At 42.1% G+C, this 16,363-nt stretch overlaps 1 protein-coding gene across 5 annotated transcripts in view; it reads left to right on the plus strand.

The window, feature by feature from the left end:
* The window catches only part of IGSF9B (immunoglobulin superfamily member 9B), a 176,710-nt gene that overhangs the window by 126,803 nt on the left and 33,544 nt on the right, over positions 1-16,363 (plus strand). For all 5 annotated transcript variants that reach the window (XM_068240421.1, XM_068240422.1, XM_068240424.1 and 2 more), the window contains 3 exons: positions 6,076-6,160; positions 12,759-12,920; positions 13,467-13,512. In XM_068240421.1, coding sequence (XP_068096522.1) covers positions 6,076-6,160; positions 12,759-12,920; positions 13,467-13,512 — 293 coding nt within the window. The remainder of the gene's footprint in view (positions 1-6,075; positions 6,161-12,758; positions 12,921-13,466; positions 13,513-16,363) is intronic.

Raw genomic sequence — 16,363 nt, forward strand, 5'->3', positions numbered from 1 at the left:
CTTGTCCCCAGTGCAGCGCTGCTGCTCATCGCAGCGCTGCACCTAGTAAATAGACGGCGTGATCGCCGTCTAACAGTCTCCCGAGCGGCAATAGCCATAGCTATAGCAATAGCTCCGCCCTCCGAGCATGAGATGCCCTCCGAGCATGAGATGCGCGCGCACCATGCGCGCGATCTCATGCAAAACAGAGCCCCAGGACTTTACGCCAATTGGCGCTAGGCGGTCCTGGGGCTGCCGCCGCGGCCACGCCTACTGGCGTGACGCGGGCAGCAGAAGGTTTTTCTTGCTGCCATGAGCATTTTACTGTGTTTCTCGTGGCGAAATTACTTTGTATTTTGGGGAACTACTTCCTGATCTCATTACTACTACCTCATTGCACTATATCACTTTATTGTTTTTTGGTTATATTGGCTATGTTGCTGCACATGTCTCATACTTTCAACTGTGGCATCTCATGTGTGACTTTTTCTTGCTGCTATGATGAGCACTTATTGGATTCTTCTTGTTGAAAGCACTCTATAATTTTGGGGAACTACTTTCTGACTTCTTTTTCACTACTTCATTGCACTATATCACTTTATTGTCAGCTGGAGACAGTGGGTTGCAAAAGTATTCGGCCCCCTTGAAGTTTTCCACATTTTGTCATATTACTGCCACAAACATGAATCAATTTTATTGGAATTCCACATGAAAAACCAACACAAAGGCCTCAATTCACGGAGCATTATCAAATGTTTATCAAACACTTTATCAAACGTTTGATAATTTACCTCATGGGTAAAATCTCATTTTAAATTCACTAAGGTGTTATATATTTATCGAATGTTTTACCAATAAAACGTTCAACAAATATATAACACCTTAGTGAGATTTTACCCATGAGGTAAATTATCAAACGTTTGATAAAGTGTTTGATAAACGTTTGATAATGCTCCGTGAATTGAGGCCAAAGTGGTGTACACGTGAGAAATGGAACGAAAATCGTACATGATTCCAAACATTTTTTATAAATAAATAACTGCAAAGTGGTGTGTGCATAATTATTCGGCCCCCTTTGATCTGAGTGCAGTCAGTTGCCTATAGACATTGCCTGATGAGTGCTAATGACTAAATAGAGTGCACCTGTGTGTAATCTAATGTCAGTACAAATACAGCTGCTCTGTGAGGGCCTCAGAGGTTGTCTAAGAGAATATTGGGAGCAACAACACCGTGAAGTCCAAAGAACACACAAGACAGGTCAGGGATCAAGTTATTGAGAAATTTAAAGCAGGCTTAGGCTACAAAAAGATTTCCAAAGCCTTGAACATCCCACGGATCACTGTTCAAGCGATCATTCAGAAATGGAAGGAGTATGGCACAACTGTAAACCTACCAAGACAAGGCCATCCACCTAAACTCACAGGTCGAACAAAGAGAGCGCTGATCAGAAATGCAGTCAAGAGGCGCATGGTGACTCTGGACGAGCTGCAGAGATCTACAACTCAGGTGGGAGACTCTGTCCATAGGACAACTATTAGTCATGCACTGTACAAAGTTGACCTTTATGGAAGAGTGGCAAGAAGAAAGGCATTGTTAACAGAAAGCATAAGAAGTCCCGTTTGCAGTTTGCCACAAGCTATGTGGGGGATACAGCAACCATGTGGAAGAAGATGCTCTGGTCAGATGAGACCAAAATGGAACTTTTTTGCCAAAATGCAAAACGCTATGTGTGGCGGAAAACTAACACTGCACATCACTCTGAACACACCATCCCCACTGTCAAATATGGTGGTGGCAGCATCATGCTCTGGGGGTGCTCCTTTTCAGCAGGGACAGGGAAGCTGGTCAGAGTTGATGGGAAGAAGGATGGAGCCAAATACAGGGCAAACTTGGAAGAAAACCTCTTGGATACGGCAAAAGACTTGAGACGGGGGCGGAGGTTCACCTTCCAGCAGGACAATGACCCTAAACATAAAGCCAGGGCAACAATGGAATGGTTTAAAACAAAACATATCTCTGTGTTAGAATGGCCCAGTCAAAGTCCAGATCTAAATCCAATCGAGAATCTGTGGCAAGATCTGAAAACTGCTGTTCACAAACGCTGTACATCTAATCTGACTGATTTGGAGCTGTTTTGCAAAGAAGAATGGGCAAGGATTTCAGTCTCTAGATGTGCAAAGCTGGTAGAGACATACCCTAAAAAGACTGGCAGCTGTAATTGCAGCAAATGGTGGTTCTACAAAGTATTGACTCAGGGGGCCGAATAATTACGCACACCCCACTTTGCAGTTATTGATTTGTAAAAAATGTTTGGAATCATGTATGATTTTCGTTCCACTTCTCACATGTACACCTCTTTGTATTGGTCTTTCACGGGGAATTCCAATAAAATTGATGCATGTTTGTGGCAGTAATGTGACAATGTGGAAAACTTCAAGGGGGCTGAATACTTTTACAACCCACTGTATATAGTCTGTAGATTGTTAGGGCTGGATTTGTACTTTCCAGTGCCCTAGGCCTGCTGTCACCAACCGCCCCCACACCACCACCACCAAAAAAACATTCTGTCCAACACTCTGACTAGCGATCACTGGTTTGAATGGGTTAATTTCAGTTGTGCTGCTCTGTCCCCCATTCAACAAGTAATTCCTGTAATTTGCGCTCCTGCCTGAATGTGCACAGCAGCCGATAGTGTTCTGGGCATGCATACTTGAGAAATGACGCTGATGTATGACCGGTACTTGTCAAGAATGCTTAACACTGTACCGGCCTCAGTTGCTGTGCACATCTGGGCAGGAGCAGGAAATTACAGGGGGCGCAAGTGGCCAGAGCATGCGCTGCTTCTTTGTCCTCTGTGAGACTGGCTGCAGTCGGAGCCATAAACAGGTTACAGGGCAGTGCAATGGAGAGAAGCCCATCCAAAACAGAGAACAGGTAAGTCGCAAACATCCTGTCAATCCCCACTTTGGATGTTCTGTTGTAATTAAAGTGGACCTGAACTCAGAACTTCCTCCCTGCTCTAAAATATATGCAACATAACCTTTAAACAAAAACATTTCTTTGTTACAGGTGATACAAATCCTGCAATACATCTGCAGTGTGTCTACTTCCTGATTTCATGGAAGCAGACATATTGTTAACATTCTGTGCTGTCAAATGAGCTTAGATGTTGTGGCAGTCAGGTGACACAGTGTAGAGATAAATTACAACTTGTGATTAGACACAGATGAGGGGGAATTAGACAGGCTCTCTAAATACATACAGGGTGCATTTCTCTATGTTTTTCCTCTGTTTTCCCTCTGTCCTGTGCAAGAGTTCAGCTCCACTTTAAAGAGGAACTCCAGTGAAAATAATTTAATAAAAAAAGTGCTTCCTTTTTTACAATAATTATGTATAAATTATTCAGTCAGTGTTTGCCCATTGTAAAATATTTTAAATCCCCGATTTATATTCTGACATTTATCACATGGTGACATTTTTACTGCTAGCAAGTGTAGCTGCTGCTTGCTGTATTGGCAGTTGGAAACAGCTGTAAACAGCTATTTCCCACAATGCAACAGGGTTTACAGACAGGAAACTGCCAAGAGTACGTACTCAATTTCTTTGTGGGAGGGGTTTCACCACAATATCAGCCATACAGCGCCCCCTGAAGGTCTGTTTGTGAAAAGGAATAGATTTCTCATGTAAAAGGGGATATCAGCTACTGATTAGGATAAAGTTCAATTCTTGGTCTGAGTTTCTCTTTAAAGCATCTGAATGACATGTATTTATATTTGCTGAAAAATCTATGTATCTCTTTTGAATGCTGAATGTACATATGGTGGTGTGCTCTAACATATTGACAGTATACAGGAACAAAGTCTGAAGAAGGCTTACTAGCAGAAAGCTTACTCTTTTTCTTTTAAACCAATAAATGGCATCATCCTGATTCAAAACTCTTTGCTTTCACTGATGGCTAAGATGGTACAATGCTCTACTGCTACAGGAAAGTAGGATGCCAAACCATACACACTAGCGTAGAGGTAGTAACAGCTCAGGTGTCCTTTAAAGTGACAGTTTAGCAATGAAAGGGAAGCAAACAGCATTTTGTTCCTGCAGTTCTCATAAATGGTAGGATTGGATCATCAGGTGACAGCAAGTGCTGATTGTCATAACACATCAGGAAGTGAGAGAGAGAGAGATGCCAGGTTTTGGGGAACTCTGGAATTCAGCTATTAGTGCAGGGTGCGGACTGGCTGCGCTGCGGGACCAAAAGAGATGATTTACTTTGACATATGACCTCTTCTCTCTCCAAGTCCTGCTGCCCTTCTTATCTTATCTGTTTTTAACGCCCTAGACCATGGCCTTTGTGGCCTTCCCAGAAATCTGGCCCTGTAGATCATCTTATTTCATTTTGTACCAGTGTTTTTTAGCACGTACTGCATTGTCTGTGTATATTTATAATATATCTCTTGCACTTAATGTCATTCATGGTGATCATTATATATGTTTCTTAGCTTGACGGTTGTATAGTCATTACGCCTGTAGGTTGTATAGTCAGTACTCCTAAGACTTTATGATGTATGAATAATTGATGCGCTATACCATATACAATATTATAACGTGAGTGTACCACATACATTATCCAATAACGGTTATATTTTCCTGATGTCTTTGCTTTGACCAGGACCGTCCATATTTTTACTTGGACAGTGTGGTACCTCTTATTTGAATTATCAGCGATTACTGTAGGAGGTCCCCGAGGCCATGCCTTGTTTTTATTTTTTTTATGCTCCTTGCCAGATTTAATAAAGATTATTAATCAACTGTATTTTAGTTATTGCAGTGTTCATTTTCAGAGACCCTTCTGTTATATTTACATACGGGTCCTTTTTTTTCTTTTTTGCTTATTAAATTGTTAGTGGGTCATTGACCCACTTCCCCCATTGGTGTCCCCTTAAAGAGACACTGAAGCGGAAAAAAAATTATGATATAATGATTTATATGTGTAGTGCAGCTAAGAAATAAAGCATTAGGAGCAGAGACAGAAGTCTAACATTTGTTTCCAGTACAGGAAGAGTTAAGAAACTCCAGATGTTATCTATGCAAATAGCCACTGAGTTCTATGACTCTGAAAGCTGCAGAGAGCTCTGACTTCTGATTAGGTTATCTCAGCTGTATTGTGTTTTTCTTTTGCAGAGAATAGTTCAGGACAGGTCAAAAGTTCACTGCCTGTTCTATAAAATCATTTAGAATGCTGAGTAATGTGTAAATTGCACATATTAGAGAATGATGCAATGTTATAAAAAAAAAAAAAAAGCTGTATAACTGAAAATAAAAATATGAGAATATTTTTTTTGCTACCAATGTTCTAGTAATTACCCCTACTACACAACCAGTTCATGATATCATATTTTTTTTCACTTCAGTGTCTCTTTAATTATGGTATATTGCAGTAATCTGCAAACTTGGCTCTCCAGCTGTTAAGAAACTACAAGTCCCACAATGCATTTGCCTTTATGAATCATGACTGTGGCTGTCAGGCTCCTGCAATGCGGGACTTGTGGGACTTGTAATTCCTTAACAGCTGAAGAGCCAAGTTTGCAGATCACTGGGTGTGCCAACCCATGCTCTATATTTTTTTCTTTTTGAAAAACAGGTGGCATTGGCATCATTTGTTTCCCATACTACAGGATAGTGCAAATCGAGTAGCAGGTGCCGCTAGCCAGTCTAGCACTCGATAACAGAAAATCATCCTAGTGAACAGTGAACAATTGATTAGGGCAGTAGAAACTGTGTGTATTAACCTTCATTCCCATAGCAAAGTTCAATAGACCGCAGAGAGCCCTGTGCTCTATCAGTGCTAGACTGGCTAGCGGCACCCATGCCCCCCCACTTCCCTGCACTGATAGTGAAAGAAGGATAATTGACATAACCGACAAACTTCCCCCTGTTCCACAGCTTACTGCACCTCCTTCCAGAATCCACTGTGAGAGAGACAGTAAGTGGCATACTGAAGCCCTTCACTGGTCTGTGACAACATGGTGAGAAAAGGCTTGTAGTGCATCCATCCTCAGAGTGTCATGACTGATTGCCTTGTGTTTTCTTCTTTTGCAGGAGACTTGGTATGAGTTTCGAGTTCTGGCCGTCATGCAGGATCTCATAAGTGAGCCCAGTAACATTGCTGGAGTGTCCAGCACAGGTCAGACACTTACTCTCATATATCTTTATTGTTCAAGTCTCTGAAGTTTATAATGGGTTATGTCTGCCCAGTATTACATTTTTAAGTGGTCATCTGAGTTTGTCTGTAGTTCATACATGTGAACTACAAACCCATGCTCTGTCTTTCCTCTAAATCATAGTCTGCCAGTCTGTTTGTTGTATCAGATTGCCCCCTGCTGACTTCATCCCCTATCTCCTATTTATCAGACTGAAATACTATCTCCACAGCACAACAGTTTCTTAAACAGGCAGTGAGAGCGCATGAAATATGCTGCTGCTTACCTGAAGTGTTGGCTACCATGTTGGTCCTTTGCATACTTGGTCCTTGAAGATACTCACAAACCAGGGTTACCTCATAGGCAACCACTGTAACTGCAGGTGAGGAGATTAGACCTGTCCCCACTCAGGATTAAGACGTCGCTCTCTGTAGATAGGAAAAAGGGGGTATATCACCCCTCCACCCGGGGTGGACAAGAGCCTAAAAGAAGTCTTCAGAGACCCTAAAATTCCATCATGAGACCTACAGCAGGCTCTTGCCACTGCTGATGGTAAGGGGCATTCCTCTACAATCAGAAAGAGATTGCACAACAAACCTGCATTTGAGGTGTTCAAGGAGGAAACCTTTGCTCCCTAAAGGTAGCAATACATTTGTAGACCTGGCACTGAACAAGAGCCTGCCCAATCGACAATTTCATGCTGAAATCGATTGGGAATCGGCCTAAGGTTTATAGCGGCCAACAGCCCTTTTTTTTTTTTTTTTTTTTAATCAAAAGCAAGAAGTTTTAAATCAGGATGATACCATTTATTGGCTAACTAAAAAGAATAAGAATAAGCAAGCTTTCGGCTTTGCAGCCTTTGCCGGGCTTAAATCCTGTTTGCTTGCAGGCTGATGGTACAGACAGCTATATACATGCAACAGCAAAAGGGGATACACAGATTTTTTTCACACTATTAACGATACCAAATCTGAACTCCCAGTTGCTACGTTCCAAAGGACACAGTATGTATGATCTTCGTGTCAATGCCCTGAAGGGGGTTTGAAAATGTCAAATGATCGATTAAAATCAGAAACAACATTTATAAATTGGTTCAAAGCGGTGGACAAAGGCTTGAACAAGGACAAAAACGTTTTATATTGGTATGAGGCTGAGTATATTTAATGCCAAAACTATTTCTCAGCCTTTATAGCTAAACTTGTGAACTCAGAATTTACAATGCCTCTGTGACAATCCAACTCCTAGGTCTGGTAGCATGGTGTAAACGAGGATTCTTATCTCCGCTAACAACCTCCCACCCCATTTAGATGTTCTGCTTCACTTAAGGCACCTTAATGCTTGAAAAAAATCTGTGTATCCCCTTTTGATGTTGCATGTATATAGCTGTCTGTACCATCAGCCTGCAAGCAAACAGGATTTAAAGAGAATCTGTATTGTTAAAATCGCACAAAAGTAAACATACCAGTGCATTAGAGGACATCACCTATTCCCCTCTCTCACAATTTCGCCGCTCCCCGCCACATTAAAAGTGGTCAAAAACAGTTTTAAAAAGTTTGTTTATAAACAAACAAAATGGCCACCAAAGCCGGAAGTAGTTTAATGTACAGTATGTCCACACGTAGAAAATACATCCATACACAAGCAGGCTGTATAAAGCCTTCCTTTTGAATTTCAATAGATCATTTGTGTGTTTACCCCCCGCAACTCTCATCCACTGAAGAGTGACAGGCTGATTGTTTCTTCCTGCAGACAGCTCTGCCCGGTGTCTGTAATTCCTCAGCAAGTGACAGCCCAGACAGCCAGCTCCTTTCACAGCCTAACAGAGGACGATTTATCCAGCTTGTAAAAGATAGGAGAGCAGAGAGGCTGCCTAATGTAAATAACACACACGGGAGTGTGCATAGAGGGGGCGTGCATAACAGATCAACAACACTGTCTGCCTTCCAGACACAGGGCGACAAATCTGACAGGGGAAAAATAAGTTGATTTATTACAGAAACGGTGATAGTAGAAAGTGCTGCAGTAAGTCAGAGCACATTAGAATAGGTTTAGGAACTTGTAGGATGGTAGAAAACAGGATGAAATTTTTGTTAGTCTCTTTAAGCCCGATGACGGCTGCAAACCCGAAAGCTCGCTTATTTCTTTTAGTTAGCCAATAAATAGTATCCCGATTTGCAACGTCTTGCTTTTACTGATGGCTAACACACCACAATACCCAACTGCTACTTTTTTTGTTCAGAGAGAGCTCTGTCTGTTGATTGTACTGAGGGGGGGGGGGGGGGGGGAGAGGGGGGCTCCCAAATATAGGTAATGTGATAAAGCAAAAAATAATAATACGGTGGAGGGAGGTGTCTTTACCACTCCAGATAGAAGAACCCAAACCACGGGGTCAATGTAAAAAATTACATTATTTATTCAGCACGGTTAAAAGAACAATGCGTTTCACGGGTCGCAGCCCAAGTCTTCTGGTTAATACAAGTGCCTACGAACAGAAATACATATATATGTGTATACTGGCGCTGGTAAAGGACATAATCTATTTTAAATATATCACAAAAACTATTACATCATTATTGATGGTATATGGTATATTTCAAGAGTATATGTCCAAATCTGAAAATGTGTACTTCTCTCCTGTTGGACTCAAAGGTCTCAAGAGCTGCAGCCAGTGGAATGCGCTCAAGAGGCCAGCCTGCAGTTTTAGGGAGTCCTGCCTTGACCTCTTAACTGCATTGATACTGACCCTAGCCAGGAGGACTCGAATCCTGGTCTCCCATGTCAAAGGCGGTGCCCTTAGCCAGTACACTATCCAGCCACTTTGTCAATGGTATAAGCAATATTATCTCTATGCACCATATTCTAGTACATTTTAATATTGCTCTCAAAATCCCGATTCTATGCAAATATATCCTAGAGAATTACTATGGATTGCATTATTGATGTGCTGAGTACATTCTGAATTTTTTGGAATCTCATGCAGGTACCTATTAACCTCCTTGCCGGTTATCCCGAACTCAGTTCAGGGTAACCTGCGCAGGAGGATTGCTCAGGCCCCGCTGGGCCGATTTGCATAATTTTTTTTTGTTACAGGCAGCTAGCACTTTGTTAGCTGCTTGTAACTTCCGATTGCCGCCGCCGATCCGCCGCAATCCGCCGAGCCGCCCCCCCCCCGCCCCAGACCCCTGCGCTGCCTGGCCAATCAGTGCCAGGCAGCGTTGAGGGGCGGATCGGGATTCCCCATGACGTCCCGACGTCCATGACGTCGGTGACATCATCCCGCCCCGTCGCCATGGTGACCGGGGAAGCCCTGCAGGAAATCCCGTTCTCAACGGGATTTCCTGCATACTCTGATCACCGAAAGCGATCGGAGTGGGTGGGGGGATGCCGCCGCTCAGCGGCTATCATGTAGCGAGCCCTTGGCTCGCTACATGATTTAAAAAAAATAAATAAAAAAAAAACTCCTGCGCTGCCTCCTTGCTGGAGGAATTGCACCGGCAAGGAGGTTAAAGTGCATGAGTTTTTATAAACCAAAGTGCACGTGCATAGAGGTGCAATGATTAAATAATTAACATTATAAGGGGTTGAAATAAAACAAATTGGCAATAAAGAAAAAAAAAACATTTATTTAAAATAATCTTTATTTCAAAATTGATAAAAGTGCAGACAGTGGTGAAACTCATTGCTAGAATGCACGACTTGCAGAACTGGATGTGATTCAAAATGCATGTGTGCTAGTAAATGTGATTTCTGCTATGTGTGCCCTGCAGGTATTGCTATTGTGCTGCCCACATGGTGCATCCTGGTCTAAAACCCCGATCTCCAGTACCTGCATAATTTTTAACTTTTATAGGTACCTGCATACAAAATTCACCCTGCAATAGCAGGGTGAGCTGTTTTTCGGCCCTGTGCTTAAATTTCCCAGTGCCCTTTTTACATGTATGCACATGTGAGACTAATTGTAACAAAATTAAAGCTAAACAAACTGAACCCTGCAGCACAACACACAAGTCGAAACATCCAGTTTAATTGTATTATTTTTACTCATCATAGGTTTACTTTGACCACTTGCCGACCGCCCACTACCTATGCAATTGGCTGCGCCCATCATACCCATCAGATCAGACCCTCATCTGCCCCTTGCGGGCACCCAACGACCGGCCCACACCCTCAGATCGCCCTCAGATACCCCCGATCACCTCCCCAGTGCATTGCTTGCATCTATTCCCCCCTCTATTCACACCCTGAGACACCCATCAATCACCTCCTGCCACCCCCTAGCACACCTACCCATCAAATCAGGCCTCTGATCACCCGGCCAAACTCTCACCCGCCCTACCGCAGTGACAGAATTTTTTTTTTCTGATCACTGCCTGTACGACTTAATTGTGGCTGAGACCAAACGTTATGCCACACAATACGCAACCGCCAATCCAAGAACTATTATGCCCAGCCTTTTTGGTGGAAACCATTCCAATTTTCTGAACATAACATTTTTTGGGGCCTTCTCCTTAACATGGGTCTAGTCAAATAGAATGTATTGCGGTCTTATTGGTCTACGCACCCAATACATCAAATGCCCATATTCTCTGCTGCCATGTCCAGGTCACGATTTGAGAACATCCTGCGCTTCCTGCACTTCAGTGCCAATACAACCTGTCATCTAAGAGGCCACCCTGCTTATGACTGGTTCCACAAAATTCGACCCCTCATAGACCACCTGTCATCAAAATTTGCAGATGCTTATACCCCTGAACAGTCATTTTGAGGCATTTGGTTTCTAGACTACTCCTCACGGTTTTGGGCCCTTAAAATGCCAGGGCCGTATAGGAACCCCACAAGTGACCCCATTTTAGAAAGAAGACTCCCCAGGTGTTCCGTTAGGTGTATGGTGAGTTCATAGAAGATTTTATTTTTTTGTCAAAAGTTAGCAGAAATATATTTTTTTTTTCCACAAAGTGTCATTTTCCACTAACTTGTGACAAAAAAATAAAATATTCTATGAACTCACCATACACCTAACGGAATACCTTGGGGTGTCTTCTTTCTAAAATGGGGCCACTTGTGGGGTTTCTATACTGCCCTGGCATTTTAGGGGCCCTAAACCGTGAGGAGTAGTCTTGAAACCAAATGCCTCAAAATGACCTGTGAAATCCTAAAGGTACTCATTGAACTTTGGGCCCCTTAGCGCAGTTAGGGTGCAAAAAAGTTCCACACGTGGTACCGCCATACTCAGGAGAAGTAGTATAATGTGTTTTGGGGTGTATTTTTACATGTACCCATGCTGGGTGGGAGAAATATCTCTGTAAATAGACAATTGTGTGTAAAAAAAAAAAAAATTAAAAAAATCTCATTCATAGAGATATTTCTCCCACCCAGCATGGGTATGTGTAAAAATACACCCCAAAACACATTATACTATTTCTCTTGAGTACGGCGATACCACATGTGTGACACTTTTTTGCAGCCTAGGTGCGCTAAGGGGCTCAAAGTCCTATGAGCACCTTTAGGCTTTACAGGGGTGCTTACAATTTAGCACCCCTCAAAATGCCAAGACAGTAAACACACCCCACAAATGACCCCATTTTGGAAAGTAGACATCCCAAAGTATTCAGAGAGGGGCATGGTGAGTCCATGGCAGATTTCTTTTTTTGTTTGTCACAAGTTAGCAGAAATGAAACTTTGGGGTTTTTTTTCCGCTAACTTGTGACAAAAAATGTAATCTTCTATGAACTCCCCATGCCTCTTAGTGAATACTTTGGGATGTCTTCTTTCCAAAATGGGGTCATTTGGGGGGTATTTATACTATCCTGGAATTCTAGCACCTCATGAAACCTGACAGGTGGTCAGAAAAGTCAGAGATGCTTCAAAATAGGAAAATTCACTTTTTGCACCATAGTTTGTAAACGCTATAACTTTTACCCAAACCAATAAATATACACCGAATGTTTTTTTTTTTTTAATCAAAGACATGTAGCACAATAAATCTGGACAAAAATGTATACAGAAATTTTACTTTATTTGAAAAATGGCAGCACAGAAAGTTAAAAAAAATATTTTTTTTGACAAAATTCATGTCTTTTTTGATGAATATAATAAAAACTAAAAATCGCAGCAGCAATCAAATGGCACCAAAAGAAAGCTGTATTAGGGACAAAAAAAGAGGTAAAATTCATTTAGGTGGTTTGGTTGTATGACCGAGCAATAAACCGTTAAAGCTGCAGTGGTCTGAATGGAAAAAAAAGTGTCTGGTCCTTAAGGGGTTTTATGACTGCAGTCCTTAAGTGGTTAATGAGTAAATCAAGGTTAATTTTGTTGTTTACCTGCAATCACACTACTTTATTTTCCAGAGATAAATAAAAAAACGATTTGAAATCAAAATGTGAACATTTCTTAATGAAGAACTGAATATTTATTGGAGATCACATGACTGGATATAAAACCAAGAAATCTCTATTTTATAAGTTACATCCATTTGCAACCCTTTGCCACTAATCTCATGTTGTCTCCAGTCTGTATGCTTACACCCATTTTGGTTTTGTTTCTTGATAGCGGAGGGTTTATTTTGCTATTTGTTGTCTGCAGATGTCTTCCCCTCTCCAGATCTAAGTGATGATGGCTTTGCTCGCCCAGTTCTCGCAGGAATTGTCGCCACAATTTGTTTTCTGGCTGCAGCAGTTCTGTTCAGCACACTGGCAGCCTGTGTTGTCAACAGGCAGCGGAAACGCAAGTTAAAAAGAAAAAAAGGTGGGCTGCTCTTTCCAGAATGATTGTGAATAATACTCTGTACACCTAGAAACTTATAAGACTTCTGATGAGCTTTATTATAGTTCCTCCACGTCTGCTCCACATGCCAGTATATCTCCTCCCTTCCTCCTGTGCTTTTGTCTTTACAAAAAAAAAAAAAGCTTTCCTGTGTTTGCCTTCTCTGCATATAATTCTCCATACCCTATGCTAAAATAGTTTTCCAAATATTTCAAACATTTTTTTTAAATAAACCTCTCCTTGGCTTGGCTGTTCTGCCTGAATTCTGCCTGTCTTTTGTGTTTAATTCATCTACCAGAACTATGTACTTTGGTGTCCAGTCCATGTGGCAGTCTGCAGGTCCGCTGTGCCCAATCTCATTGCCAGAATACAGTTGTCTTGAACCTAGCCCAGTTCCTAATATAGTATGTACATATGCATTCAGTTTTTGTCACCATAAGAAGAAATGTGTGTAGATATTGCTGTTTTCACATGCAGTTGGTGACATTTTGCTGTTGACTGACTTCTGTGGTGGTCCTGTTTTAACAGATCCCCCGTTGTCCATTACACATTGCCGGAAAAGTATGGAATCCCCGTAAGTATTCTTTCTTCTCCTCCTCTACATAGCCCACAGCAATATAAACCACAAAAAAATATATAACTGTACAAGCAAAATACTGTTATTAATTTATACCACAGAATAAAAGTTGGGTAACTATACAATGTAAACAATACAACAATTAACAATAGTTCACAAGACAGTGATGGATTACAGCTGATGCAGTAAACAAATCAGCTACAGATATTATGTAGGGATGGAAGATATGTATACACCTTACACATCATTAAGAGAAAAAAGGGGGTGTCAGCCCTGGAAAATCATCCTTACAGTCTAAAGCAGGGGTCCCCAACCTTTCTGGCCCAGGGACCACTTTCTGGGGGGGAGGAGGGGCTGGGGTGCGGCGGCATAGCTAGCATAGTTGCCCCAGTATAGGGAGTTTAGTTACCCCAGGATAGCTAGTATAGTGCCCGAGTATAGCTAGTATAGTGCCCAGTATATAGCTAGTAGAGTGCCCAGTATATCCAGTAGCTAGTATAGTGCCCAGTATATAGCTAGTATAGTGCCCAGTATAGCTAGTATAGTGCCCAGTATAGCGCCCTAGTATGGGTAGGTGGTGCCCCCCCTCCCCCCTTGGCCGTCGCTCCTGTTACCTTATGAGCGGGCCGCTTGTTCTCTTATATTCCCCCGTAGCCGCTCTCCTCTTCGCAGCATCTCCTATTACAGAAGCGCGTCTTGCAGCTGCTGTAATGAGGGAAGGAAGCAGGACAGCGGCTTCCTCTAGTGGGAACCGCTGCCCGGCCTCCTTCCCTCTTTACAGCAGCCACAAGATGCGCTGCTGTAATAGGAGATGCTGCTAAGAGGAGAGCGGCTACGGGGGAATATAAAGAAAGGAAGCGGCCGCCCGCTCATAAGGTAACAGGAGCAGCGGCCGCAGGGGGAGGGGGGGGTGGTATGGCGGCCCAGTGGAAATCTGCCAACGGCCCGGTGGTTGGGGACCCCTGGTCTAAAGGGTTAAGGGATAGGACAGTAGGTGAAAGGAAGCTGTGCATGAGATGAGGGAAGGAGTTCCACGGAAGGGAGAGGATCAAGAGAAGTCTTGTAAGTAGAAGTGAGGAGAAGTGACCACATAGCCAGACAGGAGATTATTATATTGTGGTTTAGCCTTGGATCAAAATTGGTGCTGCAACAAGCTTGACAAATTGACGAAATTGGTTCAATATAATGATCGAACATGCTGGGAAATCTCGGACCAACGTGGTCAATCAGTTGTGCAGCAATTACGACAAATGATGGAACTCCGGGCTACTGTACCTCCAAATGTAAATGTGCCCTCCGTGCCTGTGCATTAAAATCGTACCTGTTCAGCTGCCGCCAGTGTCCAACTGTTTCTTCTTCCCCATTTGCATCCCATGTGGCTTCCTCATATAACACTTTTACATAATGTGGTACATCAACATTCCAGGAGACAGCTGCGCAGGCGGTGTCACAAGGCCGATTCTCGATAGGTACCTTGCTGAAATTGATCGGGAATCAGCCTGTGGTGTGTGGGCACCCAACAGACCTCTCTGATCAGATTCGATCAGAGAGAGATCTTTTCCTTGGACAATCCGCCGATACATCACTAGATGTATGAGCATCTTAAATGAGCAATCCTAGATCTTACAGACATATAACCTCTCTATGATAATGGTAAACAAGCTAATCAACTGCAGTCTGACAATTGTTTTGCTCTGGTTCAGTGCATTTTATGAGACCATGTGTCTGAAGCCGTATATAAGAACGCTTGTCCAAATGTTTGGGGGGGTTGCCTTTTACCTGCCCCAGTACAAGATGAATTCCTACAATCACTGGGAACTAGATCACTTCCTGGTGTGTGCACAAATGTCCTCACAATACTATGTAGGTATTTAGCAACCAGGACGCCTCACAAATTAAATCTGCTGCCATACAACTTGCAGAAACCATCAGAGGACAAGCTGCAAGGAGTCACAAGTTATCTCCACAATAACCATACAAAGAACAAGAAATTTGCATACATCAACCTCAGCTCTGGTTGTATCAATACGATGGGCAATATAACAATAAGTGCATTTTTTAATAAGGAAAATAACCATACACATCTCACATCTTTATGTATAGTACCTGTAACACAGACCATCTTTCATTTCAACAATATACTATCCCTGGTGGTGTACCTGTGGCTTTTTACACCTTTATTGTGGACATACCATACATATTATTGTATGGTTCTGATCCAGTTCTGAAACATGCCTGAAAAAGAAAATTCGTTTCAATAGCTTGCAAAGGAATCTTGTACAGTTAGTCATTAAAGACCTCACCTAAACAACTTTTGTTGTTATGTCTTCGGATACCATACATATTACACAGCAGGTTTGAGGTTTCCTTGGAATGGACTTGTAGAACATTTCTGTATTAAATTGTACTTTGACTGTTAGTTTTTTATTACATGCACTATTGTTACTAAAGGTCCACTTACAAATCCAATGTTATTTGGCTAATGATTACCAAAATTTCCACTTGTAATATGAATGCTTACCTACACAATCTGTTCATAGCATTTAAAATCTGCTGGCCCTCATACTGCATGGAAGTGGTAAAATTGTCAAATCTTTAGCCAATCAAAATTGGATGCGAGTACTCACCCTTAAGGTGGCCACACACGATACAATAAAATGATCCGATTTTACAGTAATTCGATAAAAACGATCTTATCTCTTGAAAAAATAGAACGCTTTTTTTTTCATTCGACTGAAAAATCTGATCGGATTTCCCGTTTTTTTCGATTTAAATCGATCCGGAATGCCAGATATTTCTCTTCAATCTCTACTAAAGATTGTATGGTGTGTGTTGGATTGTTAATTTA

Source organism: Hyperolius riggenbachi, chromosome 6, assembly GCF_040937935.1.
Source record: "Hyperolius riggenbachi isolate aHypRig1 chromosome 6, aHypRig1.pri, whole genome shotgun sequence".
Classification (NCBI taxonomy): Eukaryota; Metazoa; Chordata; class Amphibia; order Anura; family Hyperoliidae; genus Hyperolius; species Hyperolius riggenbachi.